The sequence below is a fragment of the Sapajus apella genome, unplaced genomic scaffold (genome assembly GCF_009761245.1).
Source record: "Sapajus apella isolate SASKATOON/1434 unplaced genomic scaffold, GSC_monkey_1.0 scaffold41, whole genome shotgun sequence".
Classification (NCBI taxonomy): domain Eukaryota; kingdom Metazoa; phylum Chordata; class Mammalia; order Primates; family Cebidae; genus Sapajus; species Sapajus apella.
In genome coordinates, this window is record NW_022436981.1 from 4,318,241 (window position 1) to 4,338,099 (window position 19,859).

The following is a 19,859-nucleotide window of genomic DNA, read 5'->3' on the forward strand; positions in this document are numbered from 1 at the left end:
TATGATATTGGCTGTGGCTTTGTTATAAATAGCTCTTATTATTTTGAGATATGTTCCATCGATACCTAGTTTATTGAGAGTTTTTAGCTTAAAGGGCTGTTGAATTTTGATGATCATGTGGTTTTTGTCTTTGGTTCTGTTTATGTGATGGATTACGTTTATAGATTTGTTGAACATATTTTGCAACCCAGGGATGAAACCAACTTGACCGTGATGGATAAACTTTTCGATGTGCTGTTTGATTCAGTTTGCCAAGATTTTCACATCAATGTTCATCATAGATATTGGCCTAAAATTTTCTGTTTTAGTTGTGTGTCTTCCAGGTTTATGGTATCAGGATGATTTTGGTCTCATCAAATGAGTTAGGGAGGATTCCCTCTTTTTCTATTGTTTGGAATAGTTTCAGAAGGTATAGCACCAGCTCCAATTTGTACCTCTGTTAGAATTGGGCTGTGAACCCATCTGCTCCTGGACTTTCTTTGGTTGGTAAGCTATTAATTGCTGCCTCAATTTTAGACCTTGTTACTGGTCTATTCAGGGATTCAACTTCATCTTGGTTTAGTCTTGGGAGGGTGTAAGTGTCCAGGTATTTTCCCATTTCTTCTAGATTTACTGATTTATTTGCATAGAAGAATTTATAGTATTCTCTGATGGTAGTTTGTATTTCTGTGGGATTTATCACTTTTTTATTGCATCTATTTGATTCTTCTCTCTTGTCTTTATTAGTTTGGCTAGTGCTCTATTTTGTTGATCTTTTCAAAAAACTAGCTCCTGGATTCACTGAAATTTTTGAAGGGGTTTTTGTGTGTGTTTATCTCTTTCAGTTCTGCTCTGATCTTAGTTATTTCTTGTCTTCTGCTAGCTTTTGAGTTTGTTTGATCTTGCTTCTCTAGTTCTTTTAATTGTTGACATTAGGGTGCTGATTTTATGTATTTCCTCATTTCTCTTGTAGGCATTTAGTGCCATAAATTTCCCTCTACACACTGCTTTAAACATGTGCCAGGGATTCTGATACATTGTATCTTCATTCTCACTGGTTTCCAAGAACATCTTTATTTCTGCCTTCATTTCATCATTTATCCAGTAGTTATTCAGGAGCAGATTGTTCAGTTTCCATGTAGTTGTGTGGTTTGAGTGAGTTTCTTAATCCTGAGTATTAATTTGATTGCACTGTGGTCAGAGAGATTGTTTGTTATGATTTTCTTTCTTTTGCATTTGCTGAGGAGTGTTTTACTTCCAATTATGTGGTCAATTTTAAAACAAATATGAAGTGGTGCTGAGAAGAATATATAATCTGTGGATTTGGAGTGGAGAGTTCTGTGGCTATTAGGTCTGCTTGGTTCAGTCTGAGTTCAAGTCCAGGATATTGTGTTAATTTTCTATCTTAATGATCTGTCTAATATTGACAGTGGGTTGTTAAGATCTTCCACTATTATTGTGTGGGAGTCTAAGTTCTTTTGTGGATCATTAAGAACTTGTTTTATGTATCTGGGTGCTCCTGTATTGGGTACATATGTATTTAGAATAGTTAGCTCTTCTTGCTGCATTGATCCCTTTACCATCCTTATGTAATGCCCCTCTTTGTCTCTTTTGATCTGTGTTGGTTTAAAATCTGTTTTATCAGAGAATAGGATTGCAACCCCTGTTTTTTTTTTTTTTTTTCCTTTCCATTTGCTCGGTAAATCTTCTTCCATCCCTTTATTTTGAGCCTATGTGTGTCTTTGCACATGTGATGGGTATCCCCATCACACTAATGGGTTTTGACTCTTTAACCAATTTGTCAGTCTGTGCCTTTTAATCCGGGCATTTAGCCCATTTACATTTAAGGTTAATATTGTTATGTGTGAATTTGATCCTGCAATTTTGATGCTAGCTTGTTGTTTTGCCTATTAGTTGATGCAGTTTCTTCATATTGTCAATGGTCTTTACAATTTGGTATGTTTTTGCAGTGGCTGGGACCAGTTATTTCTTTCCATGTGTAGTGCTTCCTTCAGGAACTCTTGTAAGGCAGGCTTGGTGGTGACAAATTCTCTCAGCATTTGCTTGTCCGTATAGAATTTTATTTTTCTTCGCTTATGAAGCTTAGTTTGGCTGGATATGAAATTATGGGTTGAAAATTCTTTTCTTTAAGGATGTTGAATATTGTCCCCCACTCTCTTCTGGCTTGTAGGGTTTCTGTCAAGAGATCTGCTGTGAGTCTGATGGGCTTCTCTTTGTGGGTAACCTGACCTTTCTCTCCGGCTGCCCTTAGCATTTTTTCCTTCATTTCAACTCTGGTGAATCTGACGATTATGTATCTTTAGGTTGTTCTTCTCAAGGAATATCTTTGTGGTGTTCTCTATATTTCCTGAATTTCAATGTTGGTCTGCCTTGCTAGGTTGGGGAAGTTCTCCTGGATAATATCCTGAAGAGTGTTTTCCAACTTGGTTTCATTCTTCCCGTCACTTTCAGGTACCGATCAAATGTAGATTTGGTCTTTTCATATAATCCCATAATTATTGGAAGCTCTGTTGATGATTAAAACATCAACAAGGACTCCAAGACATCCTATGTTTTAATAATCATCCTGAGACAAAAGAAAAATCTCTCTTCATGATTGGATATCCATTTACAGCTGTAAAATAATAGGAGATACTGTGGAGCAGAGAGACTTATTGGAAACTTAAAAATCACAGCTATTTGGTTGCTGTTTATTCACAAGCTCAATCCAGGAGCAGAGAAAGCACTCATTTTCTAAGTGAAAGTTGGAAAGAAGGGTTCAGGATTAAAAGACAGATTCCAGGAAATTCAGTCCTTTGTAAACTTTTTTTCTTTCTGATTTTTTTGTGTTTTCATGAGCTCCTACTGAATTTTGGTGGATCCCAGAGAAAAGTGGGGAACTCCAATTCAGGTCTACTGGGTGTCCAGCATAAATATCTTCTATCACTTAGTTAGGCATGCATGTAGTTGGGATGCTGCAGGTGACATCAGGGCTGCAAACTGACATTTTGTCTCAGCCTGGTATTGGTATATTTTAAGAAAATAATTGGAGTTATTTTTGATGAATAATTGATGAAATAATTGGAGTTCACCTTTCTTTCCTCCTCCTCCTCCTCAGTTCTGATCTATATCAAAGTAGGAAACAAAAAGGGGTCCTTGGTAAGGTGGGGAAGGGGGGAGGATGAGAGTGAGCGAGACAGCAAGAGAAAGAGAAGAGAAAGAGCATACTCAGTAGTTTTGGTATAAGGGTATATTTCAATATAAGAACATTCGCTTATCTTCTGGAGGTTTCTAATACTAGATTGGGGACGGCAGGTATTTATCTTCATCCCCTCCTGAGACATTTAGGACCAAAAGTATTTCATGGGATCAGCTGATTGACTGAGGATCTCAATTAATGGTTGAGAAAAAGAAGCAGAACTCCAGAGGGAAGATATGGGCAAGAAAAACTAAGGGCAACATGGAGGGGAAGGGGGTGGGAAGATAAAGAGGGAGGAAGACCAGAGAAAAGGGGCTTATCAACACTGGGTGAGAGGAAAGTGGCGGAGATGAAGAAAGGGGGAGCTGCCTGGGAGAGCCCTCTGTGGGCCGAGTCATCTCTGGGACTGGCCCATCCTTTTCTCCCTTGCCCCATGTTAGGGGCCCAGACCCCATAATAACTATGAGGACACATACACACACACACACACACACACACACACACACATCTATAAGAAAAAATGCAAGAGTAAGTACTACAATTATTCTTTCTTAAAGTACTTTTTTATGGGCAGTAGAATTTGTTATTCATCTTTTCCCAGCTTTTTGTAATGTGTCTTTTCTGTTTTTGTACAATGTACACATTTTACCTGTAAAATTAGAAAAGGCCAAATACCACATGTTCTCACTCATGAGTAGGTATTGAACAATGAGAACATATGGACACAGGGAGGGGAATATCACACACCAGGGCCTGTTGGGGCGTGGGGAGCTAGGGGAGGGATAGCAGAGGGTGGGGGGATTGGAGAGGGCTAACATTAGGAGAAATATCTAATGCAGATGACAGGGCGATGGATGCAGCAAACCACCATGGCACATGTATACCTATGTAACAAACCTACATATTCTGTACCTGTACCCCAGAACTTAAAGTATAATAAATTAAAATAAAAATAATACTCAAATATAAAAAAAAGGAAGTATTTTAATATTGCTACTCCATAATGATGGGAGATAAATTAATGAACTATATGCTTAAAAGAATAGCCTCTTAAAACATTTTTTCCAGGAACAATTCTTTCAAAGGAAATGGGAAAATTTGAACATGTGCTCCGGAATCCCAGTCTGATTCTCTTATGTGGGATATGACACAGAGAGACTGTGCTAATGGGAACACTGGACATTTGCTGTTTTAGTTCCCTATTGAATCTGTGATCAGAGAATATAGCAATTGCTAAACGAGAATCGAGGCCTTATATAATATTCATACCACATGCGCCAAAAATATAGGTGCTCATGTATATTTTAAAAACTGAATTTTTTCTATCTCTGAATCAGACCCTGGAATAGAAAATGTTTCTTTGGCATAGGTTACGTTAGTTAATGGAATGTCTTTTTCCATTGGGAGAAACACTATGCCAAGCAGTGACACCAGCAAAATTGCCTTACTATGTCATGTTTTGATACAGAAGAATTTCAAAAAAAAAATCTAAATATAGCAGACATACGTAACTTGAAACTCAAGCACCATTTTAAAAACCCTCCTCTGCAGTTAACTAAAATTGATCTTCCCAACAAGAGCTAAAAATAGCAGGAGGGGGAAAAAAAAAGAAGAGACAATGACTTTTCATATCGCTCCCTGCAGGCATTTTCAGTGACAATGAACATGACCTTCCAGAGCCATCTGAGAGAGCAGAATAAAGGTTGGCATTTTGCTTCCCACCTCTGATTTACTGTCCATTTAGTGCCATGCATGCATCTCTATTTTACCATTTTCTGCCGATTGGTGCGGATAAACTATTTTGCTAGGCTGGGTTTTTATTTGTCCTATTTTGTTTTACATCAGAACAGAACCTGGAACTGTACTGCTTCTGAAGTCAGGAACAACAGATATTTTAAAATAAATATTCAACTCATAATCAAGGTCAGAGCCCATCTGATTCTGTCTAGGTCACTGTTAAACTGATGGGCTTCTACACATTCACTGGGGGACTAACAGAAACACGCAAGGATTCTGTTTTACAGAGACAATAGCTGGTCCTTAAACAGAGCAGAGGAAGGCAAATTTTGATCTGCACATCCCGCTGGACACTAGAAAAAAGCATGGAATAGTACCGTAAGGAACAGATGCAGTAGTGTGTTTTAGTGGGTGCCAAAACATAGCAAAATAAAATGTGAGGGGAGCAAAAGGCATAAGTTGTTTTGCATTCTTAAATTTCTCTTTTACAGCAATCTTAAATTTCTTCTAGAGAAAAATATTTCACTTTCCAGGGTAAGGGTACTGGCTCAATCAATCCTTTATTCCTCTTGCTAGTGGCAGAGGATATATTTTATTTTAATTTAGTAGCTGTGCAGCCTTGGGCAAGTTACTTAACAACTCTGCCTCACATTCCCAGCTGTATAATGTAGGACAATAATAATACCTGTTGTTGTCTGTGAACATTAAATAATATTATAAGGTATTTAGAACAGTGCCTGGCACATAGTACATAATTTATCTTCAGCCCCACATAAAGTCATTATTTTTATTTATTTTCTAATGTATAATATCTACTTTCTGGATCAAAGAGAATGGTCATAGAGACAATGATTAAGGATGTTTAAAATTATGCCTCTCATAGTTTTCAGAATATAAACTTCCTCTAGGTATAATAAACAGAATTGAGAGACACTTCTTGAATATAATATGGCCCTTGTCTCCTGTTGTAACGTCTTCTAAAGTATTTCAAAGGATTTCAATAACACCCACAGGTTTGGGTCTGAACATGGTTTCATTATAATTGCACTGTTTTATTTATGTTTGTTTCTCGGATCTCTCTAGAAGTTTTCAGGAATCGGACTTGTTCCTCTCTGAAAGAAGGTCACCTCTATTCCTCTTTAAAGAACTAGAGACTGTTCTGCCCTTTGCTTGTCTGAGATGAGGCCTGGATCCTCACCTTTTCATTTGTTCTCCACCAAAGGGTTCTAATAAATTGTGTCATTGCCTTTGGGGGCAGCCAGTCAGTTGACTTTGCCTGAGTCCCTTCTCACTCTGGATCCCTGCTCCATGATGTTCTTTCTTTAGACTTTTTTTCCCAGCAGCTTTAGATATCTACATACCTTCTCAATCACTCTGCTTTACCAATTAAACACTGTTAATCATTCCTCTAATGCAAAACTACATTGCTTTGATCATCTGAGTTGCTTTTCTCTGCTCTCATTCTAATTTGCTTCTGTACTTCTGGAACTGAGGTAGTCATCCTTTAACATGAAATTAGTTATAATTTGTTACTGAAGTGATTCTGTCAAAGGATTAAAAATAAATTTTAGTAAATCACTTTTTAAAAATGAAAATGCTAGAAGTCCTCTAATTATATAAAATATTAATTTAATGCTTCCTGAATGAGTCTGGCTAAAGCTACAAGAAAGCAACAACTTGTCAGTAAAGAAACTATCTCTAGACAAGCTAATAGCTCTGATCTATTCATTTATTCATGCATGCATTCATTCCTCCAATATTTATTGAGCATCTACTATGTGCCAGGTACTTTCAGGTGCTGAGAATACCAAAATGGATGGAGTATGCATTTTTTTCCCTCAAGAAGAGAAGACAGTAAGTTGAACAATAGAAACTTATTATAAGAAAGAGTGAACATTTGTGTAAAGTGACAGGAGGAGACTGAAGGAGCAACCTCTTGCCTTGGCACTTGGTTCAGAAGGGGGCAGAGACCCAGATATGCGATGGGGAGGAAGATGCCATGGAGAGGAGGCAGGGTGTGGCCCTGCTCCCTCATTGTTGAAGCTGAAACAATCTCTAATTTAATCTCTGATATTTTCAACTCAATTGTTGAACATAAATCATGTACGTATGTGGCTGAGGAAGCTTCGAGGATATAGGAAAGCGGGGGCGGGAAACAAAGACAAACAGCCCCAAATTGCTAGCAAGCAACAGAGAAAGATATCCTAGAAAATACATCCAGATTACAGCTGTTCCATGGACACAATATCAGTCACAATATCAGGAAGCCCTCAATATTTGCTCTTGTACCCAATGCACAAGTCTCCATTTGCACATTTACCAGACACTAGGTTAGATTGGTGTTTGTTAGAAATAATTCTTGATTCAGGGCTAGAATAAATGTTTGCCAGAGTCAGAGCAGAGCAGGCCTGAAGTCAGCCAAGCCAACCAGTATCCTTGATAGAAGGCCACCTGGCAAAGTGGTGAAGTTTACTCTCTGGAGTCAGGAGAGCCAGGGTTTGAAATTTGACAATGTCACCAACCAGCTGTGTCACCTTGGGAAAGTTCATGCTTCTTTCTACAGCCTAGTTTTCTAATCCATAAAATGGGGATAACAATAGGTCCTATCTCTGTGCTTATCACAAAGCAGGGACCTTCAAAAATGGTAGACGGTACATTTATTGTGACAAAAGAATGTGGGTGCTATAGATTAGCTGCACAATTAAGGTAAAAGTCAGCATTTTAAATATTGTTGACAAGTTATTTACAACTTGGAACTGCCCCCCCCCCCCCCCCAACACCCTGCTTATTTTTTTTCTCTGTCACTTTAAGACCATTTCCTTCCTCCCTTTTTCTTTCTCCCTCTTCTGTGTCAGGCTCTGTGAGCATCCTTTCTGGGACTAATTCCCATCCCATCTGTGCCTTCTGCCTCCATCAGTCCCAGGTCACATTTGTCCCTGTCTGTGCCTCCCAGAGCCTGGATTCAGCTCCGTCAGCCAGTAAGGGTGTCTGGAACTTGCCCCTAGCTTTTTCTGCATCAATCTTTGTGAATGCTGACAGCAATAAATGCTCATTCACATTCTTGATAAAAAATAATTTGAATTTTACTGGATGATCAGCTCCACATGAGTGAAGTAGAGTCCAGCTGGGGTGTGATGGTCAGAAAGTCTGATATAGCTTGAGTCCCCTTTCTAAACGGTGAAGTAGGAGGAGCACAGCATTGGGGGCTCTGGCTCTTTCATTGGCAAATCAGCTCCCTGTTTTGTTCTGGGCCTCAGTTTCCTGTTCTGTAAAATGCAGGTCAGACTCCTAGGTCCTGTAGCCAAGACCTTAGTGATTCTATAAAGAGCTCTGTTTGCTGACATTCAAAACACCTCTACAGAGTGTTAAGATGTGTCCTTATCAATATCTGTGCATAGGAGTCAAACTGGCAGCTCCAAGGACCTTGGCTGAAGTTGGTCCATTTGGATGGGTGTGCTTGTTTCTGCAACGTCCTGAATGACTGTGAGAAAGGGCTTCAAAAGGCTTCGTGTGAGCAGACTCGATTTACTTTACACCACTGTGCAATTTTAAGCATATCACGCATGTGGCTTTTTGAAGGAGTGTCTAAAATCAGGATCCTGTATGTGAACTAGATGTTCAATGAAATCATATTTCACTAACATCTCCCTTATTATCATATTGCTTCTTTCATCAGCACATCTTAGACATACCTACTGCTTCTTTGAAGGTAAAACTTATGGCCACTTTAAAGGGTCTGAGAAGCTGAGTGATGTGATGGTGATTACAAAGAAACCTCCACTGAGCTTGCTCTTGAAACTTCTATAATTTAATTTTCAGGCCACACATACAACAGCTGGCAATTTTCTTGCAAGGAGTGCTTATTAATCATATTGGCATCATCTTAATCTGGGTACCTGGTAAGATGACCAGATTTTCTTGGTTTGCCTGGGAATTTTCTGATTTTAGCAGTGAAGGTCCTTTAGCCAAGGGACTCCTTAATCCTGGAGAAACCAGGACAGTTGGTCACCATAATTCCTAGGGTTCTCAGATTTTGGCCTATACAAGAATCAACACATGTGATTATTAAAACTGCAGATTTCTGGGATGGGCGATTCTGGGCCAAATGTTCTCCTGTCGCATTAAGAAACGCTGGTAAGAACTTATGTTTACTATTCTTGGTACTTGGCATTTAGCTACCAGTGATTCTTAAACTAATCTGCAAATTAGAATCGCCTGGGGAGCCTTTAAAACATACCAATACCTGGACTTTACCCACATCAAATTAGACTCTCTTGGGGGTAGGGCCAGGCATTCAGATCCTATTTTTAAAGCCCCTTCTTATCCCAAGATAACCAGCAGCAGACAGAGAATTCTGACATAATGGCCATTAGTTACCACTCAATTCACAGTGCTAAAAATCTCAGCTGCCACCTGGCTTCAGCCCCTTCAATTTCTATTATTTCCTCTCCTAACATAATACAGGAAAAAATACTTTGGGGTGCAAGGTGGCATCATCTGCTGAAACTGAGGGCAATATTACTTCTAGGTACAAAGCCTAAAGAAACTTTTGGAAAAGTGCATAAAGATGTACAAGAATGTTAACTGTTACTTTGATTGTTATAGCCAAAACCTGGAAATAATCTAAATGTCCATCAACAGGAAAGTGACTAAGTAGAGTGTGGTGGTAGATTCATATTTTAAAATACGACACTGCAGTGAGAATGGTGAATCATAGCTCCATATGCCAACATCAGAACAAAGTGACCATAAGTTTTTTTTTTTTTTTAAGTTAGAGGCTGCTGTGACTGACTTCCTAGGGACTTGGAGGTTTCACTTTGGAAGGCAGGTTTTCTTGTAACAGGGGGTTCCTGAGTGTGCACTAACTGTGACAGCAGTAAAACTGGGTTGCATAGCATAGATGCCACCTTCCAGCTAGCAGTGCTCATTTTGTCTATTCTGAGGAAACAATTTCCTCCTGGTATAGAGATAAATCCCACAAGAATTAGGTAGTGTTGCTGGATGTTAAAATATCTGCATTGCAATCCAGAAGCTGCTCAGACTTGACATCATTTTAGTATAGGTTCCCAAGTTGCTTCTGAACAGGTGCAAAGTCTGATGCTGCATCCTCATCCATCATTCCCTCTCATTGTTCACAGACAGCAATAAATCCATTAGAAATGCAGATGTTACTGTGAACCCAGGATTTCAAGCCTGTTAATCCCATTTGGGTTTTCTAGGTTGCTGACAAGTGTTTATTTTAAAATGGGCCACAAAGCTTACCTGGTCCTAGTTTGGCCACAGCATAGAGGAGGTCGTAGTTGAGGACTGGTGTGGCATCGTTGATGGGCTGCCAGCCGACAGGGGGGGAAGACGGGGGCGATATGAGAAATTGTTTGGCAGGCTGGGGTGGAGCCAAGTGCAGTTTGTCTCCATCTGTCTCTGGAGTCTGAACCTTGCAAATAGAGTAGAGATGAAGACACTTATTCATCATGGCTTCAGATGTGTCATTTTGGCACATTAAAATGTGAGTTTGGTTTCAGCCTGTGACAAATGAACCAGACTGTAATAATAATTACCACTTACCACATACCATGTGCTCAATTGCCTTATTTAATCCTGAAAACAGTGGATTTCAATCTTTACTGTATATCAGAATCACCTGCAGTCCTTACTAAAACACAGATTACTGAGCCCCCAACCCCCACATTTCTGATTCAGGAGGACTGAGGGTTTGCATTTCTAATAGGTTCCCAGGCAACGCTGATTCAGCTGCCAGTCCACTGCCCCACTATACACCTGCCAAATGCTTCCTTTTCTCCTTCTCTATTTTCCTCCTTCCTTCCTTGGTGAAATTCACGTAACATAAAATTAACCACTTGAAAGTGAACAATTTAGTACATTCCCAATGTGCAACCTCCTCCTCTATCCAGATCCAACGTCTTTTCATCACCTTAAAGGAAATCCTGCACCTATTACTACCAATACTACCATTACCAGTTACTACCATTCCTGTTTCCCACTGGTCACTGGCAACCACCATGGTGCTTTCTGTCTCTACAGATTTTACCTGTTCTTGGTATGTCTTATAAGTAGAATCACAGAATATATGAACTTTTGTGTCTGGCTTCTTTCCCTTAGTATGTTTTCGAGGTTCATCCACATTGTAGTATACATGAGTAGTTTAGTCCTTTTTATGGATGAATAGTATTCCATCATATGGATATACTATAACTTGCTCATCCATTCACCCATTGCTGGACATTTGTGTGGTTTCCACCTTTTGTCTATTGTGAATAGTGCTGTTGTGAATGTGTGTGTACATGTGTTTGTTTGAGTACCTGTTTTAAATACCTAGGAGTGGAATTGCTGGGTCAGATGGTAATTTGATGCTTAACTTTTCAAGGAACTGAGTGAGGTTTTAAAGACGAGGAAACTCGGATTTGTCCACATCACACACTTTAGAATAGCAGTGATGGAATTTGAACATGGATGCAGGGCCAACGTTGATGTTCTTGGCACTGTGCCATCTCTGTAGAGTCTAAAGGTGGAAAGCATACTTACAAATCACTTAAAAAAATGGATCAAGGTATCTAGTGATGAGGTGAGAGGACTAATGGAACATGATGGGTATTGATTTCTATTGCTGTGAACTTCATAAGCATTGCCAAGAATTGCCCATTTCATTTTGGAACAGCTAGAATTGATTTTTGGATGAAATGAATTAATTTCCATATATTTCTAACCTTTTCTCATAATATGAATCACTGAAAAGTTATACATTCCACTAAAGCTGTCATATAATTTAAGTTTTAATTATAACCTGATAGGAAGGTTAGGAGTAGCTGTGATTAGATCATTCTTATTATAACTACTAGCTGGCATTTATTGTGCATTTACCAAATACTAGGCATTTAAACACAAAATAATTCATGCACTCCTCATAACAACAGTATGAGGAATAGATCTTCATCATCCCCACTTTACAGAAGAGAATATGGAGCCCCAGTGAGGTTGTGCAACTTGCTCTGGCTGCCGGCTCTCAGAGCCTGTTTTCTAAGCCACTAAGCTGCCCCTGTCTGGGAATCATGACGTGGATCTATTTTTCAGTGAATTAATTTATAGACTACCAACCAATCTGAAAGTAGAAAGAGCTTCAATTCACATTTTGAAATGGTAAATATTAATGTAGGACAAAAAAGAATAACTTTGGTAAATAATTACTTTACCTGTGCAAAGTAGAGTTTTAATTTTTTCCCTCTGAATTGGGTTTCATGAAGCTCTATCCTAGCTCGGGCTGCAGATTTAGGATTGCTGAAGTTTATGCGGACACGTCTGAAACTCTTAAATAGCTGGAACGTCACACAGTCATCATAAGTCCGGAACAGTCCCTCAAATTTTTCCTGATAAAAACAAACACAGAGGAAAATTCATTGGTTATATGGCTGGTATGATGCATGTCTGATAAAAACAACTAAAAAAGTGGGCTGTTTTTAATATACAGTTTAAATAGAACACCAGTAATGTGTTTTGTTTTGTTTTTCATCTGTAGATCTGTTACCAGCTGTAAAACATGCCTGTGGATTTAGCTGAAGGATTTATAATCTTGGCGTAAGGTTCTCTAGAGGATCAGTGAATAGGGTTCAAAGTACATGAAACATTTTGAAATTATGCAAAATGTTGAGGATTTCTATAGAGGGGAGGGATTGTAATGATCATCAGATTCTCAAAGAAGTTCATTATCTCCAAAGCACTAGGGCTACTGAATAAAGCACATGGTAAACATTAGTGCTTACCAGTCTTGGGGGCACTTCTATTTTTTTTTTTTTTCTTTTGAGACAGAGTCTCGCTCTGTTGCCCATGCTGGAGTGCAGTGGTGTGATCTTGGCTCACTGCAACCTCCGCCTCCAGAATTCAAGTGATTCTACTGCCTCAGCCTCCCAAGTAGCTGGGATTATAGGCATGCACCACCACACCCAGCTAATTTTTGTATTTTTTTTAGTAGAGATGGGGTTTCATCATATTGGCCAGGCTGGTCTCGAACTTTGGACCTCAAGTGATCCACCTGATTCAACCTTCCAAAGTACTCGGATTACAGGTATGTGCCAGACCAAGAAGGGTGGGCACTTTTCTTGCCTAAAAATATGAGATCCACATCACCCAGTTTCCTAGTCAGGCAGCACCATCTGATTAGTCCTGGTCAGTGAAATATGTGCAGAGAGCAGAAGAAAGCTCTCAAGTAATTTTTCAGTCTCTTTCTCTGAAGAGGCCATGTGTTTCAAATGGTACAGCTGTCAGAAACAGGATTGTCTTCACTCTGGGTCCCTGAGTGGCTGTATGAAGCAGAAATAGTTTTCTCCCTACTCCGACTCCATTCTATAGCCAACTTTGCCTTAGCAAGGAAAAAAAAACATCTCTATTGCATTAAATCACTGAGATTTGAAAATTATTTTATTCCTACAGCATAACCAAACCTATCACAATACAAAGCAATAATTTAAAAATTTAGACTGAATGCACAATTTCAATTCAACTGAATAAGTGTCTATTAAATGCTCACTTTGTATGAGGCATGGTCCCTCTCTAGGCTTTAAGAGGATACAGAGATGAGCATCACATTGCTCTGACTCTCAACCATTTAATATGTGAAGCAGATATTCACAAGTAAGAGAACAACCAGAACACTGAGGAAAGGCAGAACAGGAAAACTAGAGAATTAAAAATATATACATATATATACATATATATCACTGGGGAAAGGCGTACTATGTGTGTGTGTGTGTATGCATGCTAATGCCATCTGTCTAATGTCTGGTTCCTCTTACCGAAAAAATATCCTTATTATAAGAAAACTAGTATATGTTGTAAGCTAGTTTGTTCTTAATAAAGAAATTGCCACTAAGGAAATTATATATAAGCAACCTGATCAATAGTAAAAGGTAATTTCTCATAATAGTGAGTACAAGTAAGAATGGAGATGCATGCAATATTAATACTGCAAGATTCATAGAATTATAACTAGGAATGGACTTAAGAGATGATGAACTCAACCTTTTACTTCTCACCTCCATCATTTTACGCATCAGAACCCTGAGATCTGAAAAGATAAGGACCTACCCATGGGCACATGGAGAGTCAGTGGCAGGGCCATGACCAGGCCAAAGTCTTTGTGACCCTGTCAACTCTATAAAGAATTATACTGTCAGGTTGATAGGAGGAGATGCTTGTTTTAATAAGAGCAAGAGATGGATAGCGATACACTGACCCACGTCTGAAGAGTGACCATATCTAAGAGAATCAACATAGTGAGGTGGGGTTATAAAACCACTGACTTCTGAGGCTGCACAGGAGGAATAACTCAAATGTCAGGGAAGGTCTTCCTGCCTCTTGAGCATCCAGACGAACTTGTCTCAGACCCTCAAGCTCATGTTGGTGATGCTTCCATACCCTGCTGCCCATTTCTGAGAATCCCCAGGCTGCAGCTTCCCCCTTGTCCCTCCCATCTTTGATTCCTGTGTCTGTCCATACTGTTCTCTTTTATACCAGTCCAAGGACCCCAAATAATACAGTCAAAGCCTTTGCTTTTTAAATGACATTTGTGGAGATTTGAAGGGCTCTTTCTGTCAATTTCAGTTTTTTTTTTCTTATTCTCCTATTCCCAAGATGAAAAAAACAAGAATTTTTCCTTGTCTTATGCAGAGCAGGCTTTTTTCCTCCCCTCATCTCTCAAGCCTTGGGATCAGCCAACTCCCAGACTCAGGGCTTCAGCTACCACTCCAAGGAGGCTCATTATGGAATTTTGTGTTTTCCTGATTAGAAATCCTGGTGACTAAAATGCATTCTGTTTCCTCATAATGAGAGTACTCTGAACTGGTCAAATTACAGCTGGTGGTTTGATTAGTTTGGGAAGCTTTCAGGAATAGAAGGAATTAAGAGATTAAAAATTCTTGTTTCTATGTAGAGTATCATTTTTTAAGGACAGAATCCTTGGGTCTTCTTTGTGGCTGGTATGTTTTTCCATTTCCAGGTTGGGAGTTCCACCTTCTCATCACCTCTCCAACACTAAGCATGGGCGGTTAAAGCCAGCCATTGAAAGTGAGCGTGCTTTTTCCTTTGAGTCTAATTCCTTCCTTTTCATTTCATATTTCTTTTTTATGCTTCACATCTCATCTTATCAGAACTGTTTGACCTCAAGTGCCCGCATTAGGAGAAAGAAATCAAAAAGTCCAGGTTTTAGGCTTAGGGGGTGCTGACAATGTGCTAGTGTGTTCTTAATAAAGAGAAATTTATTTTGTGAGGCCTTGGCAGACTTCAAGAACATCTTGTTCCCACTGATCCTCAATAGAGGGCTCCAGGCAACAACTCCCACTGAGTTAGGGTTGGCCATTGACAGGAAACTCTTTGATATTCATTGTTTTGGGCTTAGACCGAGAAACAAAAGAAGCTCTTGCACCAAATCTGGGTGGGCCAGGGTTTTCAGTGGATCATATGGGGCTTAAAGTCCACAATGATAATAATAAACAGCTGACAGTTACTCAGCATGTTCTCTTTTCAGGCCTTTTGGGAACTTTATTTGTAGGGGGTGACCATTGTCCAAGAATGGGGACTTGCTATCCTTTTCTATTTTTGTTTCCATTACTGACAATACAAACATATCATTTGCTGAGGCAACAGGATACCAGACCAAATTAGTTAGAGGCAGATCCAGCACAATGAAGCCACCAGATGTACCTGTAAACAGTGTCACCAAAAGCACTGGCTGTAGGAATTCTCCACCTGCCATTACAGAAAATCTTCTATGGTCTTGATGCCCAGGGACATTCTCACCAGGCACACAATAATAATTTGTCTCCAGTTCTGTTCCCCAACAAATCCAGTAAATTCTTAATTTCTCCTCAATTGTTAGTTCTCTTTGTAGCTTCCTGTTTGAATAAAGTTCTATAGCAGCAATCTCAAGCTCTTTGGTTTTAGGATCTGTTTACACTCTTAAAAATTATTGAGGATCCTAAAGAACTTTTGTAAGTGTGGGTTTTATTTAACAATGCTTATAGTACTAGAAATTAAAACTGAGAAACTTGAAAGTATTTATATATAAATCAATTTAAAAGTAAAAATAATAAGTCCTTTATTTGTTAACATAAACTTTTTAGTGAAAATAACTGTTTTCCAAAATAAGAAAAAATTTTAGTGAGAAGATTGACATTGTTTCACATTTTTGCAAATCTCTCTTTAATTTCCAAATTAATACAAGACTCCTGCAATCTCACATCTGCTTTTGCATTCAATCAGTTTCACCAAGTTGTTTTGACTGAAGGATATGAAGAAAAGATGGCCTCATCCAAATACGTGGTTGAAAAGGGGTGCAGTATTTTAATAGCCCTTCAAATAATTGTGAGTATTCTTCTTGATATCTCATCAAAATTCAACAAATAGTAGTTTCTTAAAGTGTATTACATAATCAAATAACATTTTTATCTAATTTTAAGATCTATTTATCTGTTTTGCACTTTGAATAAATTTTAACCCATACATTGATTTCAGAATAGTATACATTAATCATTTAGAAAATATTGGTTCCCCGAGTTATGTTGGTCTTCCAAAGCAACGAATTTCAGTACTATATTAAAAATCACATTCATTAGTACTATAGTTTGGTGCAAAAGTAATCACAGGTTTTGCCATTATTTTTTATCTACCATCTATCTTATCAAAAAGTCTTTAGAAATTCAAAAGCTGTGGAATTCACATTGGTGGGTAAAAGTTTTCTAAAATTTTAATTTTTGCTTGACAGCTCATTCTTCATTATTGGCAGCACACACTGTCAGTTATTTTTCTTATAGTAGCAGATTCACTTCATTCATTATTTTTGAAAAATTGCCTGCCAAATACCTAAGTCTCCATAACCATACTTTGCTTGTCAGTTGTTTCTTCAAGTAAAAATGGTGTTCCATGAGAAAAGTACCAAGGGCAGCTTAGGACAACTTAGAATGTTTCCTCCGGTCAAACATTGTATTTCAGGATGCCACAGAAGTGCTTTTCATGTGTACTTCCTATTTTGTTTTTCAGAATATTACAAAGGTGTGTGCTTAAGGATAAAGAGTTAATAAAATAAAACATATTGCCTTATCAAGGACATTTCTAAGTAGAATTGGCATTTTCTTTCTTTTTTTTAAACTGTGAGTATGTGGCTGTGAAGAATAGAAATACAGTCATGTACTACATAATGGAATTTTGGTCAACAGTGGACTGATATCTGACTGTGGTGCCGGATTGTAATGCCATATTTTTACCACACCTTTTCTATGTTTAGATATATTGAGATACACAAATAATTATGTGTAACAATAGCCTACAGAATTAGTATAGTAATATGCAGTACAGGTTTGTAGCCTAGGAACAATAGGCTATACCATAGAGCTTGATGTGTAGTAGGCTATATCATCTAGATTTGTGTAAGCACACTTTATGATATTCACACAACAAAACCACATAAGGACACATTTCTCAGAATGTATTCCCAATACACATAACTGTATTACTAGCACAATCTGGTGGCACTGCATTGATTCATGCTAAAGTACTATCAGTTTTAACTACCATTGCTTTTGCATCATGGGTATAAATGTCAACACAACTGAAAAGGTAAATGATACCTTAGTGTTACTATGAAAATAGTTTTGACAACACAGGAAATGGTATCAGGAACCCTCATGAGTCTGTAAACCACACACTGAGAACTGCTGTACAATAGGATCTCAGAAGTAAGGATCCAGTTGGCATGGGGAAAAGACAGGATGTCTAGTGAGACCCTTAAAGGTAAACATCATAGTCAGAAAAGAGCTGTCCCATAGGAAGTGTGATAATACTGGTACTGAATGCTGCAGAAAAGTCAAATAGGGTGAAGATGGAGATGACACCACTGGATTTGACAAATGGAATGATGCTGATGACCTTTTCGAGAGATCTATTTGAACAGATGTAATAGATTAATTACAGATGGAGGAGTGAAGGGCAGAGAAAAAGCTGGAAAGAGAGTTTGGCAATAAAAAACAGGGAGCTGGAATGATAACTATATGGGAAGTCATGGTCACAAGCAGAGTTTTGGTAGTGTGGGAAACACTTATTGGCTGAAGAAATGAAACTAATGAAGAGGGAGAGAGAAGAAATAGTAAGGATGTGTTGAAGTCTGAACCCCAATACCTCAGAATATGACCTTATTTGGAAATAGGGTCATCAAAGATAAATGAGTTAAAAAGATGTCACACTAAAGTGGTGTGGGACCCTAATCTGACTAGCATCCTTACAAGAAAATAGCCATGTGAGCACAGAGAAACATAGGGAGAGTGTCCTGTGAAGACAGTGGAGTGGCACATCTGCAATAGATTAACCACAGATGGAGGAGTGAAGGGCAGAGAAAAATCCAGGGACTGCTGAATATTGCTAGCAAACCAGCAGAAGCTAGGATAAGGCAAAAAAGGATTCTCCTATGGGATCCAGAGGGTTTGTGGCACTGCTGACACCTTGGCTTTGAACTTCAGCCTTTAGAACCATGAGATAATAAATTTTTATTGTTTTAAGCCACTCAGTTTGTGGCACTTGGTCACAACAGCCCCAGGAAACAAATGTAGGCAGCCTTGTAGATCTACAGAATCAGATGACTCTGGGAAGAATATAGAGCAATTTAATATAATTACACCATTTTCCCCCCAGGGGAGGAGGAAGTGGATATTTGGGTCATTCCAAGGTGATGAGTACATGACAGGGGTGTGTGTGTGTGTGTGTGTGTGTGTGTGTGTGTGTGTTGAGGGATAGGAGAAGAAAGATGAAGAAATAAATTGAAAGGGTTGACAAGTAGGCTATGAGATGGCTAACTAAGAGAGGGTATGAAGAAAGAAGAGAAGCCAGGAGTATCACATTCGACTGAAAGAATGGGAAGATGTGAGACTTCAAGGTTCTGGATGAGTTAGAAAAATAGGAATGACATAGTGGGAAAAGTAGAAGATTAAAAATTGTAAATCCGGAAGATAATTTTATAAGTTTAAGGTATCAGAAGGTTTTCAGTGTTAGATGCCCTAAGAGTCAACATGAGGCGTCTGAATGGAAACGTTATGGATGACAGGGAGAGGATGATGAGGATAGAGGCTAAAGAATAGTGAGGTGAGACAGTTGCATGGTGACCACTGACTCAGGGGTCCAACAGGGAACAGTAGAGAGGCAACCATGAGCCAGATGAGCTGCGTGAGAAACAAGAGGAGTGCCCTGGAGAGCCATAAGGTACGGCAGCACAGACGGGAAGAAAAGAGTTCAACTGGAGGGCAGGGGCTTCACAGAGATCATGTATAAAAAGGAATGCAGTCTAGAAGCCTGGAGAGAAGCCAAGAAATTCTAAGCCTCATATCCTGGGCTTGAGAGGTGAAGAACTGGAGAGTGATCTGCCCAGCAATGTGTAATTGCTAGGGAATCAGCATTGCCCAGAGCAATGAAGGACTTGGTAGGGAGAGTATGTGGAGTGATTATTGTAGAGCACAAATGCTACTCTGAGAAAATCAATAAGGGGCTCCAGAGAAGAAAGTGGGAATGGTTAGAATAGGGGTTTGGGGCCAGGCACAGTGGTTCCCTCCTGTAATCCCAGCACTTTGGGAGGCTGAGGTAGGAGGATCACCTGAGGTCAGAGTTTCAGACCAGCCTAGCAGACATGGTGAAACCCTGTCTCTATTAAAAACATAAAAATTAGCTGGGCATGGTGGCACATCCCTGTAATCCCTGCTACTCGGGAGGGTGAAGCAGGAGAATCGCTTGAACCCAGATGGTGGAGGTTGCAGTAAGCCAAGATTGTGCCACTACACTCCAACCTGGGTGACAGAGCAAGACTGTCTCATAATAATAGTAAAATAAAAGATGTTCCAGGTAGAATGCCAGACGATGTGAGTGTGGCTGCTTACCAAATAACAAACACAGATCCAGG

At 39.1% G+C, this 19,859-nt stretch overlaps 1 protein-coding gene across 5 annotated transcripts in view; it reads right to left on the reverse strand.

Annotated features, from left to right (window-relative positions):
* RCAN2 (regulator of calcineurin 2) overlaps nucleotides 1–19,859 on the reverse strand; it is a 289,445-nt gene that overhangs the window by 12,941 nt on the left and 256,645 nt on the right. For all 5 annotated transcript variants that reach the window (XM_032299597.1, XM_032299601.1, XM_032299600.1 and 2 more), the window contains 2 exons: nucleotides 12,124–12,297; nucleotides 10,178–10,349 (listed from right to left, as the gene is read on the reverse strand). In XM_032299597.1, coding sequence (XP_032155488.1) covers nucleotides 10,178–10,349; nucleotides 12,124–12,297 — 346 coding nt within the window. The remainder of the gene's footprint in view (nucleotides 1–10,177; nucleotides 10,350–12,123; nucleotides 12,298–19,859) is intronic.